The sequence below is a fragment of the Mustela lutreola genome, chromosome 2, assembly GCF_030435805.1.
Source record: "Mustela lutreola isolate mMusLut2 chromosome 2, mMusLut2.pri, whole genome shotgun sequence".
Classification (NCBI taxonomy): Eukaryota; Metazoa; Chordata; class Mammalia; order Carnivora; family Mustelidae; genus Mustela; species Mustela lutreola.
The window spans coordinates 46,839,511-46,858,703 of NC_081291.1; the positions used below are offsets into that span (position 1 = coordinate 46,839,511).

General features: G+C 41.3%; 1 protein-coding gene across 2 annotated transcripts in view; it reads right to left on the minus strand.

The window, feature by feature from the left end:
* The window catches only part of SUMF1 (sulfatase modifying factor 1), a 105,979-nt gene that overhangs the window by 36,970 nt on the left and 49,816 nt on the right, over positions 1-19,193 (minus strand). For both annotated transcript variants that reach the window (XM_059161556.1, XM_059161555.1), the window contains exon 7: positions 14,391-14,504. In XM_059161556.1, the coding sequence (XP_059017539.1) occupies positions 14,391-14,504 (114 nt within the window). The remainder of the gene's footprint in view (positions 1-14,390; positions 14,505-19,193) is intronic.

Consider the following 19,193-nt stretch of genomic DNA (forward strand, 5'->3'; position numbering starts at 1 on the left):
AGTTTATGGAGGAGCCAGAAGTTGTATGTGGATATTTGATTATCCAGGGGGTCAGTGCCCCGAACCCTCTACTGTTCAAGTGTCAACTACATACAGTTCGATGGCATTAAGTACAGTCAAATGCAACCATCACCACCATCAAAACCCGGCACTCTTTTCAGCAAGTGAAACTGAAACTCAACCCATTAAACACTAAGTCTCGGTCCTTCCTTGGCAACCACAAGTGCTAAATGCACAACAGCCATTCTTTCTGTCCCTATGAATCTGACTGTTCTATGAACCTCATTTAAGCAGATTCGTAAAATATTTATCTTTTTGTGACTGGCTTATTTCACTTAGCACAATGTCTTCAAGGATTATCCGTGTGATAGCCTGTGTCATCATTTTCTTCCTTTTTATTGCTGAATAATATTTCATTGCATGTTGTACCCCATTTCCTTCAACCATCCATCCATCAGTGGACACTTGAGTGGTTCCACCTTTTGGCTATGGTAAATAATGCTGCTGTGAAAATGGGTGTACAAATATCTCTTCAAGGCCGTGCTTTCAAAGTGGAACTGCTGGATTATATATTTCTATTTTCAATATGTTGAGGTAACCTATGCTGTTTTCCACAGCAAGTCCCAGCAACAGTTGGAGCTGATTTCCAATTTTTCACATCTTTTCCACCCTTATCATTTTCTGTTTTTTAAACAGCAGCCATTCTAGTGGGTATGAGGTGGCCAGGGGCCTTAATTCCTAGAGCCACTCTATCCAACTTCCTGGCAGGAAGTGGGGGGGGGGGGGTAGCAAGGTACTAGGAAAATGGTTAATATTCTGACCTATTAATGATAGGTATTTATGAGCTGTTGAGGAGGCATGGACTACAGTAATTATGGAAATAAATGGTAGTTTTTAACACCATTGTTAAAGACCATGAAACATCTAGGATGAAAACCAGTCAATGTAAACATAGAAGAAGCAATTATTAAAAGAAAATAAGTAGCCCACTGAAACAATACAACAAAGAACCAACTTTCTCATCCTCTGCTCTATGGAATATGCAGATGGTTCTTTAATTTCAGGGAGCTTAACATGCTAATAGAACATTCAAGGTCTATCTAATGGATTAGTTCTAAAGTACACTTCACCCTAAATAATGCAGGGTTTACAGTGGTATCATCTTCAAGGAAAGTAGCTTCTGGGCCAACTAACCAAACCACCAATATCATAGGGTACAGACTACATTTGCTGAAAGGTTTGCTCCACACTCAACCACTTTCATCTCTCATACTAATGGTATAAAACTGTTCAGCCCTACTTACAAAGTCAGATATGGCTCTAAGCATTGCTTGAAGTGAGAAAATTAAAGAGTAGCCTTCCTAAGGATTTCATTTATCACCTTCTCTTACTCTCACACCTTCTGTGTTCTTCAGTGACAACTCATTAGCAAGTTACAAAGAGAGTATAAGCAATTAGCTTGTGCCAAATGGTATTTATAGGCAGACATTATTTTAAAAGAATACTTGAAGACTTCCATGATTTTATTTTCAACATCTAGAAAGTGGATCATTGGTAAGGCCCCAATTCTGTAAGTTCTGTTGCCTCATTAAAAGCAGTGTGTACTTCCTTTAGTGGGTATGAGCTAGAAACTGTCCATGGAAAGAAGTGTTATTTATAACTGAACACTACCAGATGGCTTATCTCCTTATCACATTCCTAAAAAGGTCCAGAACAAATGTCTTCCATAGATACAATTTCAGAGTAAGGTACTAGTTCATAGCTTGCTAACTGACTGTATTTAAATTGTCACTATACATGAAAAACACAGAGGTCATAATTAGATTTATCAAGTGCTTATTACATACCAGCCACTACATTAAAAATTTTTTTGCATTATCTTACTGAAACCTCTCAGTAACTCCACAAGGGGTGCTCCTATTTCCTTATCAATGAGGAAGTTGAGTGAGAGTTTAAGTGACTTAATGTCACCGGCTGAGCTAGAAAAACAGGTCCAACCCAAAAAATGCATGCTTTCAACCATCATGTTATACTTCTTCCGTACATAGAATTTAGTACATACACATGTATACGTAATTAGGTAAGTTTGCTTGATTCCTTAACATCTGCAAGCTCCGTGAGGGCAAGGGAATTGTGTCTGTTGAATTCCCAGAATCCAACATGTGAGTCTGGCACTGAGTGGGCTGCCAATAAATTTTCCTGAATGAATAAAAGTATATACTTATATAGAAATCACACATGTGGATATGTATATGCCTATATTATAAATGTGTCTACATATCCACATGAAAAGAAATTCCCAGAATAACCTGGCAAAAAAGATGACTTAACTGTTCTATTTTTCTCTTCTCAATAACATGGTTTTATTTCCAGATCCTTAGGAAAAGAACAAATGAGTCACACGATAGCATAGGGAGTCAGGGAAGGTAAGGCTATAGAAATGGAAAACAACACTATATTACTTTTACAATTAATTAACAAGTCAAATGTTAGGTACAAAAGCTGATTTGCAGAATCAGTAATTTTTAAAAATAATTTAGCGGAAAGAACAGATTAGGAAGGTAAGGACATAAAGTTGATTTAAAATCTCAAGATGAAAGGAACGACAGGCGTAATTCCCTGCCTCTCCTTTGCTTTTGGAAGAAGCCACTGCATGACACAGCAACTCACATCTCCTAAATTATCTTCCATATTTATAACACTTCCTGAAATTCCGCTTTAATGTAGGCAGTCTGTGATAAAATACTATAAGGAAGTAAGTAGCCTTTCATGTTTTGTTTCTCAAATAACATCTGGAGTCCGGTAAACACTATATATGTCTCGAGATCAGAAGACCTGGGATTTAATCCTGACTCTGAAAACCAAATTCAAAATCTGGGGCAAAGTCAACACCTCTCTCTATGAATTATGATAAGAAATGAGTCTTAAGACCACATGCCTCCTTTTGCACAAGCAAGTATATTTTGAGGATATGAGAAATAGAGGCAGAGAGACTGACAGAGAAAAAGCACTTTAAGGTCTTCAGGGGGAAAAAAAAAAACCCTAAAGATGTAAAGAAGCAGCACTTCAATTTGACTCCTCCCAAAAGCACTAGGGCGCAGCCTGTGGTAAAGTTAGGGTGATCACACCTGGATGACAGGTCTGAGGCTTATCTCTTCTTTTGGAACCCAAAACACACTTTACACTAATAATCTAGAAAGCTAATATGGGAACGGGTTTGGGTCACTGTCTTCAAGTTGACAGAGACCCCACTTTTTCTTTCCAAACAGGATTCCACCTCTGACTGAGAAGTACCATGGGAAAAAGATTTATGAATATGGATGGTTGTGTGTAAAAAACTATAAAGACAAGAACTATTCTGCATTGGGGAAATACACATATGTTAAATTGGCTTTTGCTGACTGCCAAGCATGATGAGATAGAGGCCTTGACTGAAAATGTTGGATAAGTTAGGGGCTAAAACACTGGGGAAAGTATTGGGAGAGTCATTGTAAAACCAAAAAGAAAACTGTCTGGGTAAGCCTAAGTATGCAGAAGATGGGTCAGAAGCTCGTAGAACGGAAGACAGAATGTCATGTGTGGTTGAGAAGGTTAGGTCCTGGAGGGAACATCTAAGCTTCTGGCTACCAATTCATACCCCAGAGCACACGGAGACAGGAGATTAAATGTCTGCAGAGGACCCATTATGTAGGCCTACATCCACTAGAATTTCACCAAGTACCCCTCCTCTGGCCAGAAAAGCTGCTCAGACCTGGTCTTCCGGCTTTGGACCCAGATAAATAAGGGGGCATCTGCAAGCCCTACCACACTCCTTTCTTCCTGGCCCTTCCCAGGTAAATAGCCTTACACTAATAAGGACACATAAGTACACAGAGGCACATGGAAAGAATAAACAACCTTTGAGAGGAAGCCAGAAACCTGGGCTTTGGTTCTGACTTCCCAAAAGTCAGTGGGGAAAAAACTTGCTATTACCACAGAAGAAAGGGACCATAATTAGGGATTTTGAAATTCAAACTCTCTATAGGCAAGAACTATGTTGTTTAGGCCTGCCCCTAGCACGTAGCACATGCTCATTAAATGTTTATGAAATAAATGAAAGAAAAAGAACTTAATCTGGTCCAATGAAAAATAGGAAGAAGTGCTGAAAAGGAAAGGATTTTCAAAAAAGTAAATGTTCCAACTGAGAGGTACCTGGAAAATAAGAAGTGGCTCTAGACTACGTGGCAGGTGCAATGCTAACTGCTCTAATCTCTTTTTAATCCTCAGAACAACCCAGGGTCCTTAAATGTGATTGTTACTCCCATATTACAGATGAGGAAACAGAACTGAAGGATGCCATCCTCTTCCTGCGAAGCCCCCGTGCCATCAAGTGGCAGAAGTAGGACGTAGACCGGTCTGGATCATTTTTAAACCAATCCTCTTAACCACATTGCTTCCAGCTGCTTCATCCATCATTGCCTCCTCTTCAGACACTGGGGCCGCGGCCCCAATTTATTGTGCCCTAGGAATTGCTTGCTACATCCCTAGCAAAATGTATAGATGAAGCATAAGCCAGATAAGGGCGAGATGACTCACCTAAGGCCCACGACATTTTCAAGTTCAATCTCAGATGGAAACCCAGGTTACTGACCTCTGCTTTCATCACGTAATAATGGATCTGCTATTCTATGTAGCAGGAAGAGCCTGACTGAGGATGGCAAATAATCACAGGAGCAAACTCTTCACTCTTTCATTTAACACTTCTGTTATAACCCTAATCCTTTATGCGGACCTTCTGCCATCCTAATCTTAGAGCACGTGGCTTTTCCTTCCCAGGAGTGTCATACACTGTGAAAAGATAGCTTATCAAAGCCCTTTTACTGAGCATACCAAGCTAAGAAAGACAATTTACAAGTCATTCTCCAAAGACCTTAGCTGGTTAGGTAAGAGAAATTCTTTAAACAGCTCTAATACTCCCGTAAGGATGGGGAAAATACACTTGAGCAAAATTAAAAGATAAGCACACGTGCACACAGGTGCATACCTACCTACACACACACACACACACACACACACACACAACTCACTATTTTTACTTTTACTCTGAGCTTGCAGAGGGCATGGTGCTTCAGGACTGAGGGGCAAGTGCAGGGCAGCTGAGACTCAGGGTCCCAAGAAAATGGAAGCAATAGAGAAAGAAGAAACAAAACTTCTTCTCTGCTTACCATGAGTTTCTCAAAGGGCTGTGCCCTGCCTTTCTTACATTTGGATGCTGAGGACCTAGCATGGTGCCTTCACCGTCTTACTATCATTCTCCTCCAAGGGCACCTCCTCAGAGAAGCCCTCCCAGCTCCAGTCAGCAGGGAAGAGGCTCCCACTTCTACCACATAAGCAACAATTCTTACCACAGGGCCTCTTGATGGATCTGGTCCCTACCCAACCTCTAGGCTTCTTAACAACCAGGCCTGTCTCACTCATCTTTGCATCCCCGAAACAGCCCTGGAGCATGGGAAGTGCTCAGTAAATATGGACTGGGCCCCTGTTCATAGTGTATCAATGACAAAAACAAGGCCAAATCTGCTGATTATAAGCTAGAAGGGAAAGCTACTATCATAAATAATAGTGCTGACAGACAGTGATTTCTTTAGGCTGTCTCTCAAGGTTGAAACCCATAAAAAATTGAACTTGATGGAAAGAACAGATAGGCTTTGCATGAAGTTTCAAAACATAGCTATAAACATAGAGAAAATTCAAAAAAGTTTTCCTTCAAACAATTTTAAAGAAAGTTACATAAAAAACAGCTCTATGGCAACAGTACCTTGGGAGATGTGGCCTAAAATCATTATATACCGAGGAAAAGGGGGAGGTTTTATTTGGCTACAAGCTTTCTAGGGGCCAAAAGTGAGACACTACTCTTCCCATTGCTAACGCACTGCTCATAATAAGAGTAGTAGGGCTCTTGAAAATAGTGCTCGAGTACTAATAATTATTAAAACTGAAGCTGCCACATATTATATGCTTGCTTTTTGCAAATATCGTGCTGGGCGATACAAACATTCTTTCTGTCCCTCACAATTCTCTGAGGTAAGATTCATTATTCTCACTTAAGAAGCAAACTGAGTCCCAGAGTAGTGAAGGAACTCGCCCAGTGACATACAATGGTAAGCCAAAATTATAGCAACAAAATTCAAACCCAGTGCTATTGGATTCCGCACAATCTGACACAATCTGAGATCTGACGAGAGAGAATGAGGAAAAAGGAATGCCCCAGTGTGATTCACACAGATCAGGAACATCCAGAACGCTAAGTATGGTTCTAGGTGCCCATTTAGAAAAAGGGACCTGTACTGCACCCCCCCACTCATGTTCTTTAGAGGAATGTAATCCGGGTTGCCTTGGATTGGAAACCAAGTTATTCAAGGTACACCTGAAGGTTGGGGATGGTTATCTAGAAAGAGAAAGATGAAGGGGCACAGGCTGTGACTAGCTTTCAGGGATCGGGAAAGCTTTCATGTACGAAACAGAGAGAAAATGTGTTCTGTGTTCTCACCAAGTGCAGGATGAGATGAAGCTGCAGGAGAGAAAACTTTGGTTGGCCAGAGGAACCTGCCAACAGTGAGAACATCTAAGAACACGACAAGTTGCTACAGGCACTGGAAAGGCTGCAGGACCACAGCCCCCAGGGGAAGCAAAGAAGGGATTCCTGCAGAGGTAGAGGCTGGAGGTGTTCACTTCCCACCTTTCAGATCCACTGATCCTCCACACTGAGAGAGGAGGTCATGATACATCTGAGTGTCCTGCTCTATTTTTCAGGAAGAGTCAAGAGTAACATGAGGCTGTAAAGGTAATTTTATTGTAAAGCAGAAACAGTGTTTTTATAATCTTCCAAATAGCAACTAGAATTAGCATTCACTCTTTTCAAGCAAAAAGCAAGTGTTGAGATAATGTGTTTGAAAGTGTAGTTACAGGATCTAAATATCTCAGCCATATACATTCAAGCTTATTTCTCTCCCTCAGCAGTTTTGTGGCTGTTGCTGGATGATCAACCTTGCTCCAGAGCCACAAAGAAAAGTGGCAGTGGATAAACATGAGTTTTTCCTCCAGAATTATTTCCATCTTCTACTTGGGAGAAAAAGATAAAATTCTTCTCCTAAACATAGTCCCAAGATGGTGATATTTTGATCACCTTGCTTTCCTCCTTGGCACATACAGTGTAAACCATATCAATTTATCATCAAATTTAACTCAACTTCATTAACACTTAAATGCTTTTTCCATTTTTAATACTAGTTACTTCTCCTTCAAACGGATTTACTCATGTCCCTGAAACATCCTCACTAGGAGCATGTGAATGAGGTCCTTAGAGCAGGTAAGAGTCCTCAGTTAGGTAACCCACGCACAAGCTGGTAGTCTGGTGACTGCCTGATGCACTAATTAGCCTGCTGTGGGGGCGGTCGCTGGGGGTGGCAGGCTCAACTAAGAACAATGACGTGCTACTAACTGGATTTTTGCCAGGCTGAAACAAGGACAGTCACATGCCATTGGCAGAGAAAGACTATGAGACAGGCTAAGCAGGGGTCTAACATTTTTGCTACACAAAATTCATTCATTCATGCAGTGGCGGAGGCCAGAGGAGGGGTTACTGGGAAAAGGAGCAATCAAGTGTGGAAATTAGAAGATGGACCAGGAGCGCCTGCGTGGCTCAGTGGGTTAAGCCTCTGCCTTCAGCTCAGGTCATGGTGTCAGGATCCTGGGATCAAGCTCCTCTGCTCAGCAGGGAGCCTATTCCCTCCTCTCTCTCTGCCTGCCTCTCTGCCTACTTGTGATCTTTCTCTCTCTCTGTCAAATAAAAAAAAAAAATCTTTTAAAAAAAAAAAAAAAAGGAGATGGACTAAAGCCATGTAAGTCCAAGTCTCCGTCCCAGTCTCCAGGGCCATCATCCAATGGAGAAGGAATGTGTGAGCAAGACTGATGAGTTTGGCACCCTCCAGCAGGCTGTCCATACGGATCTCAGGTCAACGCGAAGGCGTGTGCCATGTGTGATGGGCATGGCTCAGAGCGTCATTCAAAACCAGCCGAGCAGGGGCACCGGGGTAGCTCAGTCGTTAAGTGTCTGCCTTCGGCTCAAGTCCTAACCCCAGGGACTTGGGATGGAGCCCCGCTTAGGACTCTCTGCTCTGCGGAATACCTGCTTCTCCCTCTCCCACTCCCCCTGCTTGTGTTCCCTCTCTTGTTGTGTCTCTGTCAAATAAATAAATAAAATCTTAAAAAAAAAAAAAAAAACCCCAGCAGAGTATAAACTCTGCAGACAAGGAGGGCTTACAGCCTCCCTGGGCAATTCTATACAGTGACAAAGCAGCCTTGCAAAACAGGACACATTTACAAAACTGTCTAGAGCAATACGATCTAACTGAACAACCAATTCCACACTGACAAAAACAAGACAAAACTCAATCTCCAGCTAATAGAATTTGGCAAGCAGTCAGGATTTATTCAAAGAAGGAACTTTTTGGAAAACTTTATTCCCGTGGGACTTGAATGAACCATGAAGCACTAGCAAGTTTTTCATTGTAAGGATGACTACAGGATATGCCAACAAAAAGTATAAATAGGAGGAATATCAAGCGCTCATTATTTATAAATATCACTTTCTTCTCTTCTACTTCCCAAAGCAACATTCCTCATCAATTCTGCTTCACAGGACCATATAATAGCCCAATTAGGTAGCCAAAACATAACTTAAACAAAAATAATAAGCAACAGTACTTTAAAAGTATAAAATATTTAAGTGCAACATCATCAAATTTAATTTCACAAATAAAATTACTACCAATTTATATTTTAGGAAAGGTAAGATATTCTAGGTTTAGAGAGATTCCTTCAATATTAAGTGGCAAAGCTATAATCCAAGTTACTTCAACTAATTCCAAGACCAGAGCTCTTTCCCTCAGAAAGCAAGCTGCCCAAATGAAACCATCTACCTCAACCCACACTTCATATGGTCAAATACCTGTCAGCCTCTCTCGGGACTGGGTGTACAAAGCACACAAGATGTTTCTACTACCTGCTTTTGCTATAAATAACTGCCCAATAAAATAAGCACCAATGATTAACTTTTGCTCCCTGGAAGTCACTGAAAAAGAAAAAGATATTCCCTGACTAGCCTTTGCATACAGTGCCCTGACTTTTCTTAATCTCCCCAAAGAAGCTTTAAATGACTTGCCATTATGAGTTAATCTTGGAGCTAACATACTATGCATGAGACTGAAGAGGTCAATTCCTGGGTCAAAATGTCTTAATAATCGCCTGGATATTTCGGTTCGAAACTCTCCCTGAAAATCTCTTGTTTCCAACCAGCCTTTGCTTTTGAAATACCTAAAATACGGATAGTGGTCAAACTCCCTCAATTCTAGGTATCTGAACTGGCTTTGCTCCAGGACCAGCTATTATGCACCACATTCTTTGCCCAGCACTGGTGACACACAGGCCATTGCGGAAAGAGGGCAAGTAAGCGAAGACCTCAGTGAGAAGCAGGAGTTTTAACCAAACCAGATGAGGACTACTGCAGCTGTGAGGAAGTGCAGGGCTCACATTCCAGAGCAAAGGGAAGCCCAGAGGTGAGCCCTTCCCACCCTAACTTAGTTTCACCTAGGGGTCTGTTGATTCACAACAGCAGCAGCTCTAAGGTTGAGAAGCTGAGCAGAACTTTTTTTTTCCTTAAATCAGGCCCCCAAATTATCCACACCTCTAACCAATTTGGCTACAAAGTCAGAGTTTCTGGCACTCCCTCCTCAGTTTTGGCAAATTGCTAGAATGGACTGCAGATCTTAGGAAAGCACTTTATTTACATTTACTGGTTTATTATAAAGATACAACTTGTGAACGGCCATAGGGAAAAGATTCAGGGGGCCAGGAATGGGGAAGGAGCACGAAGCTCCCTCGCCCTCTCTGGAGGCAACGTCCTTCCAGTACCTCGTAGTGGTCACCAACCTGGAAGCTCTCCAACTTTTGTTCAATAGTTTTTACAGAGCTCCCTCTCCAGCCCACTCCACCCTTCCAGAGGTCAGCGCGAGGGGCTGAAAGTTCCCAGTCCCTAATCACTGGCTCTTTTAGATGATGGGTCCATCATGAGGCCATCTAGGGGCCCCCTCTAAGCTCCAGTAGCATAAACTCAGGTGTGATGAACAGGGCCCATTATGACTGGCAACATCAGTCCTATCGGGAAGTTCCAGCATTTTTGTTCTTCCTTGCCAGGAACTGGGACAAAGTCCAAATATATTTTTGTATTATACTGCAGTATTAAAATATTTGAAGTGGGTTTTCAAGGGGACACAAACAAGGTACTGTATACTTTCATTGGGGGCAAGTAGTCAGGGAAAGACTCAAGACAGGAAGCCGTGGCTGCATCCTAAAACAGGACAGGTGTTCACTGTGTAGAGGAAATGACAGGGAACCAGAGACTGGCAATGGCCCAGCACAGGACCTTGGAGGACCAGCTCATAGGGACTACTACAGGAGCTCTGACTGGTCTCCCTGATTCCTCTGTGGCCCTATGCTCCACCCAAAAGTCAGGAATCGTTTAGAGATGTACACTAAATCTTATCACCAGTTTGCTTTCAATTCTCCAAGGACTTTCTGTCCCACATTAAATAAAACCCAAACCCTTTGCCCCAGTCCAGCTTGATCAGGCCCTGCCTACTTCTCTGTCCCAAAGTAACAACATTCTCCTTCCTTTGGAAGCCCCATTTTAGCCTGATCAGCTCTGGGGCAATTCCCCATATACCCTCACTCCTTTCCACCTGGATGATTAATTTTACGTGGGTACCCAGTTTAAATTTTATTTCTGGATGTGGCTGGGAGGGTGTTTCCAGGTAAGATGAGCCTTTAAAACAGTGAACTCAGTAGACTGTACTTCCTCATGGCGGGGTGGGGTTGGGGGCGCATCATCCACAATTTGCTAAGGGCCTGAATAGAAACAAAGGTGGAGGAAAGAGGTATTCACCACTTTTTTGTTTCCTGTCTGCCTGTTGAGCAGTAACATCTCATCTTATCTTCTCCTGCCCCCAGACTGCGGTTTATACCATTGGTTCTCAGGTATTCAGACTTGGAATGAATTCTAATGCCTGCTTTCTTGGGTCTCCAGCTTGCTGATGGCAGACTGTGGGACTTCTCAGCTTCCATAATCACATGAGCCAATTCCTCATAATAAATCTTCTCTACATAAATAAATATACACATACAGACACACACCCATCTCTGACTGGTTCTGTTTCTCAGGAGAACACTGATATACTCTCCCAGCAAAGTCGTGCCTATGGATCCCCTTGTGGGCAGCAGAGGGTCTCATCCATGGTGCTAAGAAGTCTGGAGGCAGAGTGATGAAGTGATTGACAGCACAGGTTCTGACATCAGATTGCCTTGGTTCGTGCTCTCGCTGCTCTTATTAGCTGTGTGAAATTATTTAACTCCTCTGTGCCTAGCTTTCCTCATTTGTGGGATGGAAGGACTAAATAAAAATAAAAATTTGTGGGATGGAAGGACAAAAAAAACCCACAAAAAACAAACTCCATCTATGGAGTTATTGAAAGAACAGGTTAGTTCTTAACAAAGCTTTTAGTATCTGGCACACAGAATAGATGTTGTGACATTTCTCATTTTCCTACAGGTGAAGGTAGAAGGCTTGAGGGTGTTAACCTTAAAAATAAAAAACTTCTAGGTGCTTTACAAGCAGAAATGGGTTTGTTTAGAAATAAAAGGACTGTACTTGGGGAACAAACAAGCCCCGGCAAAACCGTAGGCAGGTATAGACTCATGGCCTAAGGAAATAAAAAACAGGATTTCAGAGCCCTTCAAGGAAGAAGAGCCACAGTAAACCCCCTGACTTTTGGGGTCCTAAAGAACTATATACCCAGACTAGCCCTTATAGGGGCTGATGTTCAGTTCAAAACATCTCAATTACTGCCTGGAGTAAGCTCATCAGAAATAGAAGCTTCCAGAGGCAATGGTGGATCCTCTCTAGAGAAGGATCACACTATCCAGACCCTCTATCAGGGTCTACATCTAGTCTTTCACATACACTGCGTGGTACTCGTTCAAACACAGCCAGGCATGTGAGGAAACAAGATGTGAGCCCAAACCAAGAATGACAACAGAAGCAGGTCAGTGGGGTAGCCAGATACCAGTTATCAGATGCGGCTTTAACATACAATGACTAAAACCACAGTGAGATAGAGCTACCCCTTGACCAGAAGAGCTTAAATTAAAGATATTAACAATCCCCAGTGTGAACTGAGAGAATAGTTTCTGTTCTTATTCTCTGGTTAAGAGAAATATAGTAAATACAGTAAACTGTTATCATATGTGAAATCTAAATGGTAGGTATCTATTATACTATTTTCTGTACTTTTCTGAATTTTTGTTAAATTTTATAATTCGATGTTTAAAGAAATAGAATGTATGGCTAAAAAGAGATCAGCAAGGATTGCATTATGTTTGGCCTTTAGAAGCTGTGTTCAGAGCCTGTACTTTCTTTTTTAGACACCAAGGAGCCACTGAAGGGTTTTAAACAGGGGAGAGGCCGCATAAGACTTGTTCTCTGTAGAGGTCATCGTGGCTGCACAAGACAGAGAGAGGGAAGAGAGGGCCCAGCTGGGAGGCTGGCGCCGTCCTGTGGATGGGAGATGCCAGTGGCACGGGAAATGAAGGTAGTTGTAAAGATTTGAATGATGGAGTCTGAGTTTTCTAGGAAGTTGGGATTTAGTTCTCCAAACAGATGAATTTTATCCCAGTCAAATCAGGAAGCAAACGAGGCTAGTGTGACACAGAGAAATCTAAAATGAGAACAATTTATAGAGTAAGGACAACATCTAAGATAGAGCTGGGACTGGGGGAAAAGGAGAAAAATGTGAATTTTTCTGTAAATCCTTAGAAGAAACACAAGCAGTTCTAAGACGGAAAGCTAATAAACACTTAGCTCGACAACAGATGGTCAGATAGATACATTCACAACTTGCCAGAATTCTGAAGCCTTGTGCACCCCCTTCCAAACATGCAGATGCTTTTATGTGATGGGGGGAAAAGAAAATTCTATTTCTGATTCTGATAGCAAATGCCAAGTCACATCTTGCCAATAGAGAATGGCGTCTCCAACCACAAGCCTACCGAGAACTTCACAACCTTATTATCATTTTGGAGAGAAAAGAGTCTCTGACCGCTACTTCTACCAGCCCTGCCAGAAAGTACAAGGGAAGTTGGTGGGGGGGGGGGGGGGCGATGAATGACAGTTTCTGGAGAACTCAGCTTTTTCATCTACACCCAAGAAACTGGGTTTATGTCTCCAGATTATTCATGAGCAGACCACGTGTTATTCTGTGAGGGAAAATCAAGCATATCAAACAAATGTATCCTCATATTCTGAAAAGTGGCCTGAGGCACAGAGTCTGACAAGCTCTTCAATTACTCGAACTGCTTAACCCTCCACTGAGGAGAGATCAAAGAATTAATTTTCTTTATCATGACTCTTTGTGCCTTTTCCAAAGGTTAAAGATTAAAATTGAGCATATTAAATTCCCAATCTAGCTAGTTTGGGTATAAATATATATTCTTGGGTCTGACTTATGAATGTCTAGTTTGTTAGAGATAGGATTTTTAAATGGTTCTTTCCCCCTAATCTGTTCACCCGACAAAAAATATTCAGACACATTTTTTTTAAAGGGAGTACTTCCCACCTACATGCCCATGTAGTGTCTCAATTTTTATATACTTTGCTGGGAGAGCTTGCTTTTAGGGGCAGAGTATAATACTAGTTGCATTCAACATTCTTCCTGTACCAGAGTAAGTAAGACTTAGATAAACATGATTGTCTTAATTCCCAAGGCATATGATGCATTGAACTGATATACTGCAGAGTTCAGGAAATAATCACCAAATGACTCAACTTCCTGACTCAACGTTCACCAGAAAATACCCTTATTTCATTTTCACTAAATGATACCCCTGAATCAAAATTTCAGCCAATCAAAATTCAGGCAATTAGTTGCATGATAAATACTATCTAGCAGATCTCACTGGTTATTACTAAAACATTAATGAATTTTGCAGAGTTATTTAAATATCTCATTCCAATCAAATTTATAAGACTAAATATAATTTCTGAAATTATAGGCAGATTCCCTCAAATTATCACCATTGTAATCCAGCAGCATATAAAATGCTCACAGACATTCCTTCACAGTGCTTTAAGATTGAAATACTTAATATATATTACTTAAAATATCTCTTTGGGGGGAATTCCAAGATGAATTTCAGCAGCACACAAATACTCCCCAGAAAACACATGAAATTCTTGCCACAGAGTGTTTAGGGGATGGATGTAACCTTCTCACAATACATAGTCTGAGAATGATACTCACTGGGTTAATCGTTTTTTCAACAGAATGGTGAACGGTCCACCAGTCTGAAGTCCATTCCCACGCGTTCCCTACTATATTGTATAAGCCATAACCATTGGGAGGAAAGGCGTCAACCTAAAAATTAAAAAAAAGGGAAAATGCTGTCAAACTACTCACCTTGTTTCGAAAAGATCTTTGCTGCAGATATGCATTAAAAGAATTAAAACTTCAAAGTAGGAATATTAATTTTCATCCTGATATAGTCAAAATGCAATTTGGCCAATGTAAAAACCAAGAAAGAGACATTTTATGGCTTTGAGTTCTTAAGGGGAGCTTAGAAACCTAAGGAGAGACTGTATTATTGGTAGAAGAGCCAATAAAACTATTCCTAATACAGAGACTAATAATGACCATAAGTTGAATCTGCAATTAATGGGGGGACAGGGTAGATGATATTTAAACTCTCAAAAGCATTATAGAAACATCACATTAGACCCAGTATAAATCTTGTCCTCAGAGCTAAGGTATGTGGGCACAATGTCTTCTAGCACTCAAAGCCGCAAAGCACTTCTGTCCTCTCCACCAGCCCCTTCCAACTATCTTATCTTTAAGTACCAGGTTTTATCATCAAAACACTGAGGGGACTTGTTTTTCTAAGGAAAATGTGAATTCATTATCAAGCATATTTATAAGAGAATGTTTGCAGTCAGTCTCCGGAATCTGGAAGTATGAGGCCAACTGTACGGGTTCCTCAGCAAGCAATTATATCACACTTCAAAGGCAGGTCAGACAGTCTGTCACATAATATTGTCACAGACACATAACCAAAGTATAAAGCTTTTTTCAGAAGGAGGGAGGGAAGAGGGACGAGGAAAAACAAAACAAAACAGAACTATGAGCAACAATAAGTACAATTATGCTATCGTGTATATTCAACTTAAAATTTTTTCCCAACATTTTTCTAATGGCAATTTCAAACATAAAGAAAATTTTCATTAAAAAATATCAAGTTACCTAAAAATCTTTTTTTTAAAGATTTTTATTTATTTACTGGAGAGAGAGAGAGAGGGAACATAAGCAAGGAGAGGGGCAGAGGGAGAGGGAGAAGCAGACATCCTGCTGAGCGAGGGAGGGCTACACAGGCCTGGATCGCAGAACCAGAGGGAGATCAAGACCAGAGCAGAAGGCAGACGCTTAACCCACTGAGCCACCCAGGGGCCCCTTAAAAATCTTTTTTATAAAAAATAAGATATAAAAATAAAAATATTTTTGTAAATTCATGTTTCTCCCCTACTAATAAAGTAGGACTAAAGAAATGAATAAACTAAAATTCACTTTTATTTGGCTTTGGACGGTTTCAGGCCAACATATAAATATGGAAGCATACTTGGGCAATTCAGAGCCCTTCAAAATTATGAGGCTACTCCTTAAGAGAACTTCGTCTGGATGAGCTGGAACACTAGACAATGTTACCACGCTGCTTCATACTCAGGATTCATTATGGAAACAGCAGCTCATTCACTGCTTTACTCAGTAAGTCCATGCATGTCAACTGAAGGCAGGATGGGTTCAATGATGTAAGACATCAAAGAGCTGAGAGAGAAAAAAGAATATGCCCAAAACAAAAAATCCAATTCTGTAAGACTCTGTACTGAGTAGGGAGGTTGGAGGGGGAAGTCTCAGAAACTCCCAAGAGGGACAGGATTTCTGGCTGCAGAGATTTCTGGCTGTACTCCCTCTACAAAGGTAGAGAGGTGGCTTTTTAGAACCAAGGTCAGAGTTCCAAATTCAGAGAGACAGTAAAGGCAGAGAGACCACCGGCATGAGCTGTTCTTTCAAGAATCTGGAGATGATGAGAGAGAGCAAGGTGGGACAAGAGCTGGAAGGAATAGAAAGAAAAGGAAGAAATTCATTTGTTTCGGGGGAGAGAAGCGAAGGAGCCAGGGGCACAAGAGCAACTGAAAAAGGAAACAAACATTCTGGAGGAAGGAATCATTTCTCAGGCTCAGAGAACACATGGGTGGAGGGGCTCTCCAGTCCATCTGGCTGACATCCTTTCTACGTGCCCACACTTGGCAGCTACTGAACAAGGAACTTGATTGACCCCACTGGTGCTGTTACACCGTGAAGGTAAGGAAATAATATCTACCCGAAGGTTTGGGGTCTTCTTCCCCCTTTAAATAATCTGAAGTTTAAGTGAGGTAATACCCCAAAATCACCATCTGTGAGTATGCTATTAGGGAGGAAAAAAACACTTATAACTGCTCATTGTTAAATTAACTGCACTAATCAAAGCTTCCAGGAACCTAAAAAGAAAACAAAAGTGTGGGTGCCTGGGTGGCTCAGTGGGTTAAGCCACTGCCTTCAGCTCAGGTCATGATCTCAGGGTCCTGGGATTGAGTCCCACATTGGGCTCTCTGCTCAGCAGGGAGCCTGCTTCCCTTCCTCTCTCTCTGCCTGCTTCTCTGCCTACTTGTGATCTCTGTCTGTCAAATTTAAAAAAAAAAAAAAATCTTAAAAAAAAAAAAAAGAAAACAAATGTGTATGAGAAATATTTCAAACCCACTTATTTTCAAGTGAATGAACTGATATGCATTAAAACCGAAACACACTAATGGTTGTGTAACAGCAGCCTAGTGAAATAAAAATCCAATTCTACAGATTCACGGTGGTCAGAACAGTGCTGTGTTCAGTCCAGACCAGAAGTAATGACACCCATCAAATACAGGTGAGGGGGCCGTTTCACCACAGCCCATCCCAACACTGAAAATAAATTCCTTCCCTCAACAGACCAGAGCTTGTGGACACAAGAGCAGCCAAGGTGGACGTTGAGATAATTCACTGGGAATTTTAGTCCCATTTTGTTGAGTCCCATTTTGAAGATACAGATCTTGTTATGTCTCGTTCAAGCACAGGTGGAAGTCGCCTCTCTGGGGGCTACTGTTTCTTTCTCCCCAGGTCATGTTTCTCCAATTACTTCTTGAAGGGTCCCTGGTAACTGTTCTAATTTTATTTTGAGAACTTCCATGGCAGCTTCTTCAGGTGAGTTCTGCTGAATATATCCCAATATATAGACATTTGCTGCACTCCCAGTTAAATGTTTCATCACTAAACATCTGTAAAGTGTCCTTATTTCACAGGAACTTTGTGCTTTCTGAAAAGGGGCCCTGACTTAAGGATAAATTACTATTTTCCTTGGAGGCTCAAGTGCTTAAATAGGATATGAAATAGAGCAGTAAGCACTGTAAACTATCTATAATTGTCCAATGCACCCTTCTCATGGCCCTTTACTAAAACTGACAGGCGCTTGTATAATTTGGCCCATCAGAAGCCTGTGCCTTAGGATTCAAGGCTTGTGGTAGTGGCCCTCCTTCTGACAGCCTAGCATCCAGGAAGGGAATCCAGGCTGCTGAGGCCCCTGTCGCACCAGCCTCTTTTTTTTTTTTTTTTTTTTAAAGATTTTATTTATTTCTTTGGCAGAGACAGATCATAAGTAGGCAGAGAGGCAGGCAGAGAGAGAGGAGGAAGCAGGCTCCCTGCAGAGCAGAGAGCCCAATCCCAGGTCCCTGGGATCATGATCTGAGCCAAAGGCAGAGGCTTAATCCACTGAGCCACCCAGGCACCCCTGCACCAGCCTCTCTTGTGTGCTCACTGCCAAAGAAGGCCAGCAGTGTGCCATCCACACTCAGGCTTAGCACACTGCAGGTGAGCTGCTGCTGTAGGGTCCACAACAGTGTGGAACACTTCAACGGCCACAGTCCTGCTGCATCTACCGGAAGCTTTCTGGGGGTCTCATGAGCATCCTTACCGATCACCGTCACTGATAACCCTGTCCATCCTGAAGGCTATTTCTGCTGATGAAAAGTGGCCCCTGGGGCACTGACTGGGCTTCTCACTCATGTGAGATCTGAGAAAGGGTGCAGTTCCTTTAGTCCCCAAGACCCCGAATCAGTCATTTTGCCGAATACAACTATGGGCTTGCAAAAGTAGCAGCTATTGGGAAGGAAACTCTGGAGGAACCAACTTTGAGACCAAATGGTTAGACTTTTGACTCCACTGGGTAGTGCTTCATTTCCCATTGGTTTGTGTTGGTTCCTTTATCACATGCTTAACACATATATATGGAGTTTCATATGCACACACACGCACCCCATACCGATTGGAAGACTCCCTATTCTCATGCAATATATTATTTACATTAATTGCCAAAAAATGAAACTAAAATGTTTTAAATACAATAGCTCAAAATATTTTTAGATTTTTGCTACGTCAAGTGTCTCCTCATCTTTTATCTTTTTCAAAAATGTCTTGGTCTTTCTCTCTCACTACTTTATTTTTTCAGTTGAAGTTTTAGAGTCATTTGGCCATCTTCCAAACGATGTATCTGTGTTACATTTTTAAAGTAAATTTTGGAAGAATTATTTTTGTGTGAAACAAAAATACAAATATGGAAAAAAGTGACAGCTGTTGGAAAGAGTATTGAAAGAAAATTATTCTCTGCAACAACAAACCCAGTAAGTTGCTATTTACCTACCACAAGATTTCTTTTCTCACTGTTAAGGGAAAACGAAAAGTTTGTAACATTGCTTCATTAGTGTACCATTTTACCAGCAGAAAAGCAATGAGAAAGGAACTCGCATACACTTCTGGAGAGAAACAAGCCACATGCACTCTGCAAAACAGTATATCTCTAAAACCTTTATAAAGAAAGTTTTCTAGTCCTCAACTCATTAATTTCATTGCTGAGAATCCATCTTAAACAAATCATCAGAGATACAATCTATCTATCTATCTATCTATCTATTTATTTATTTATTTATTTGA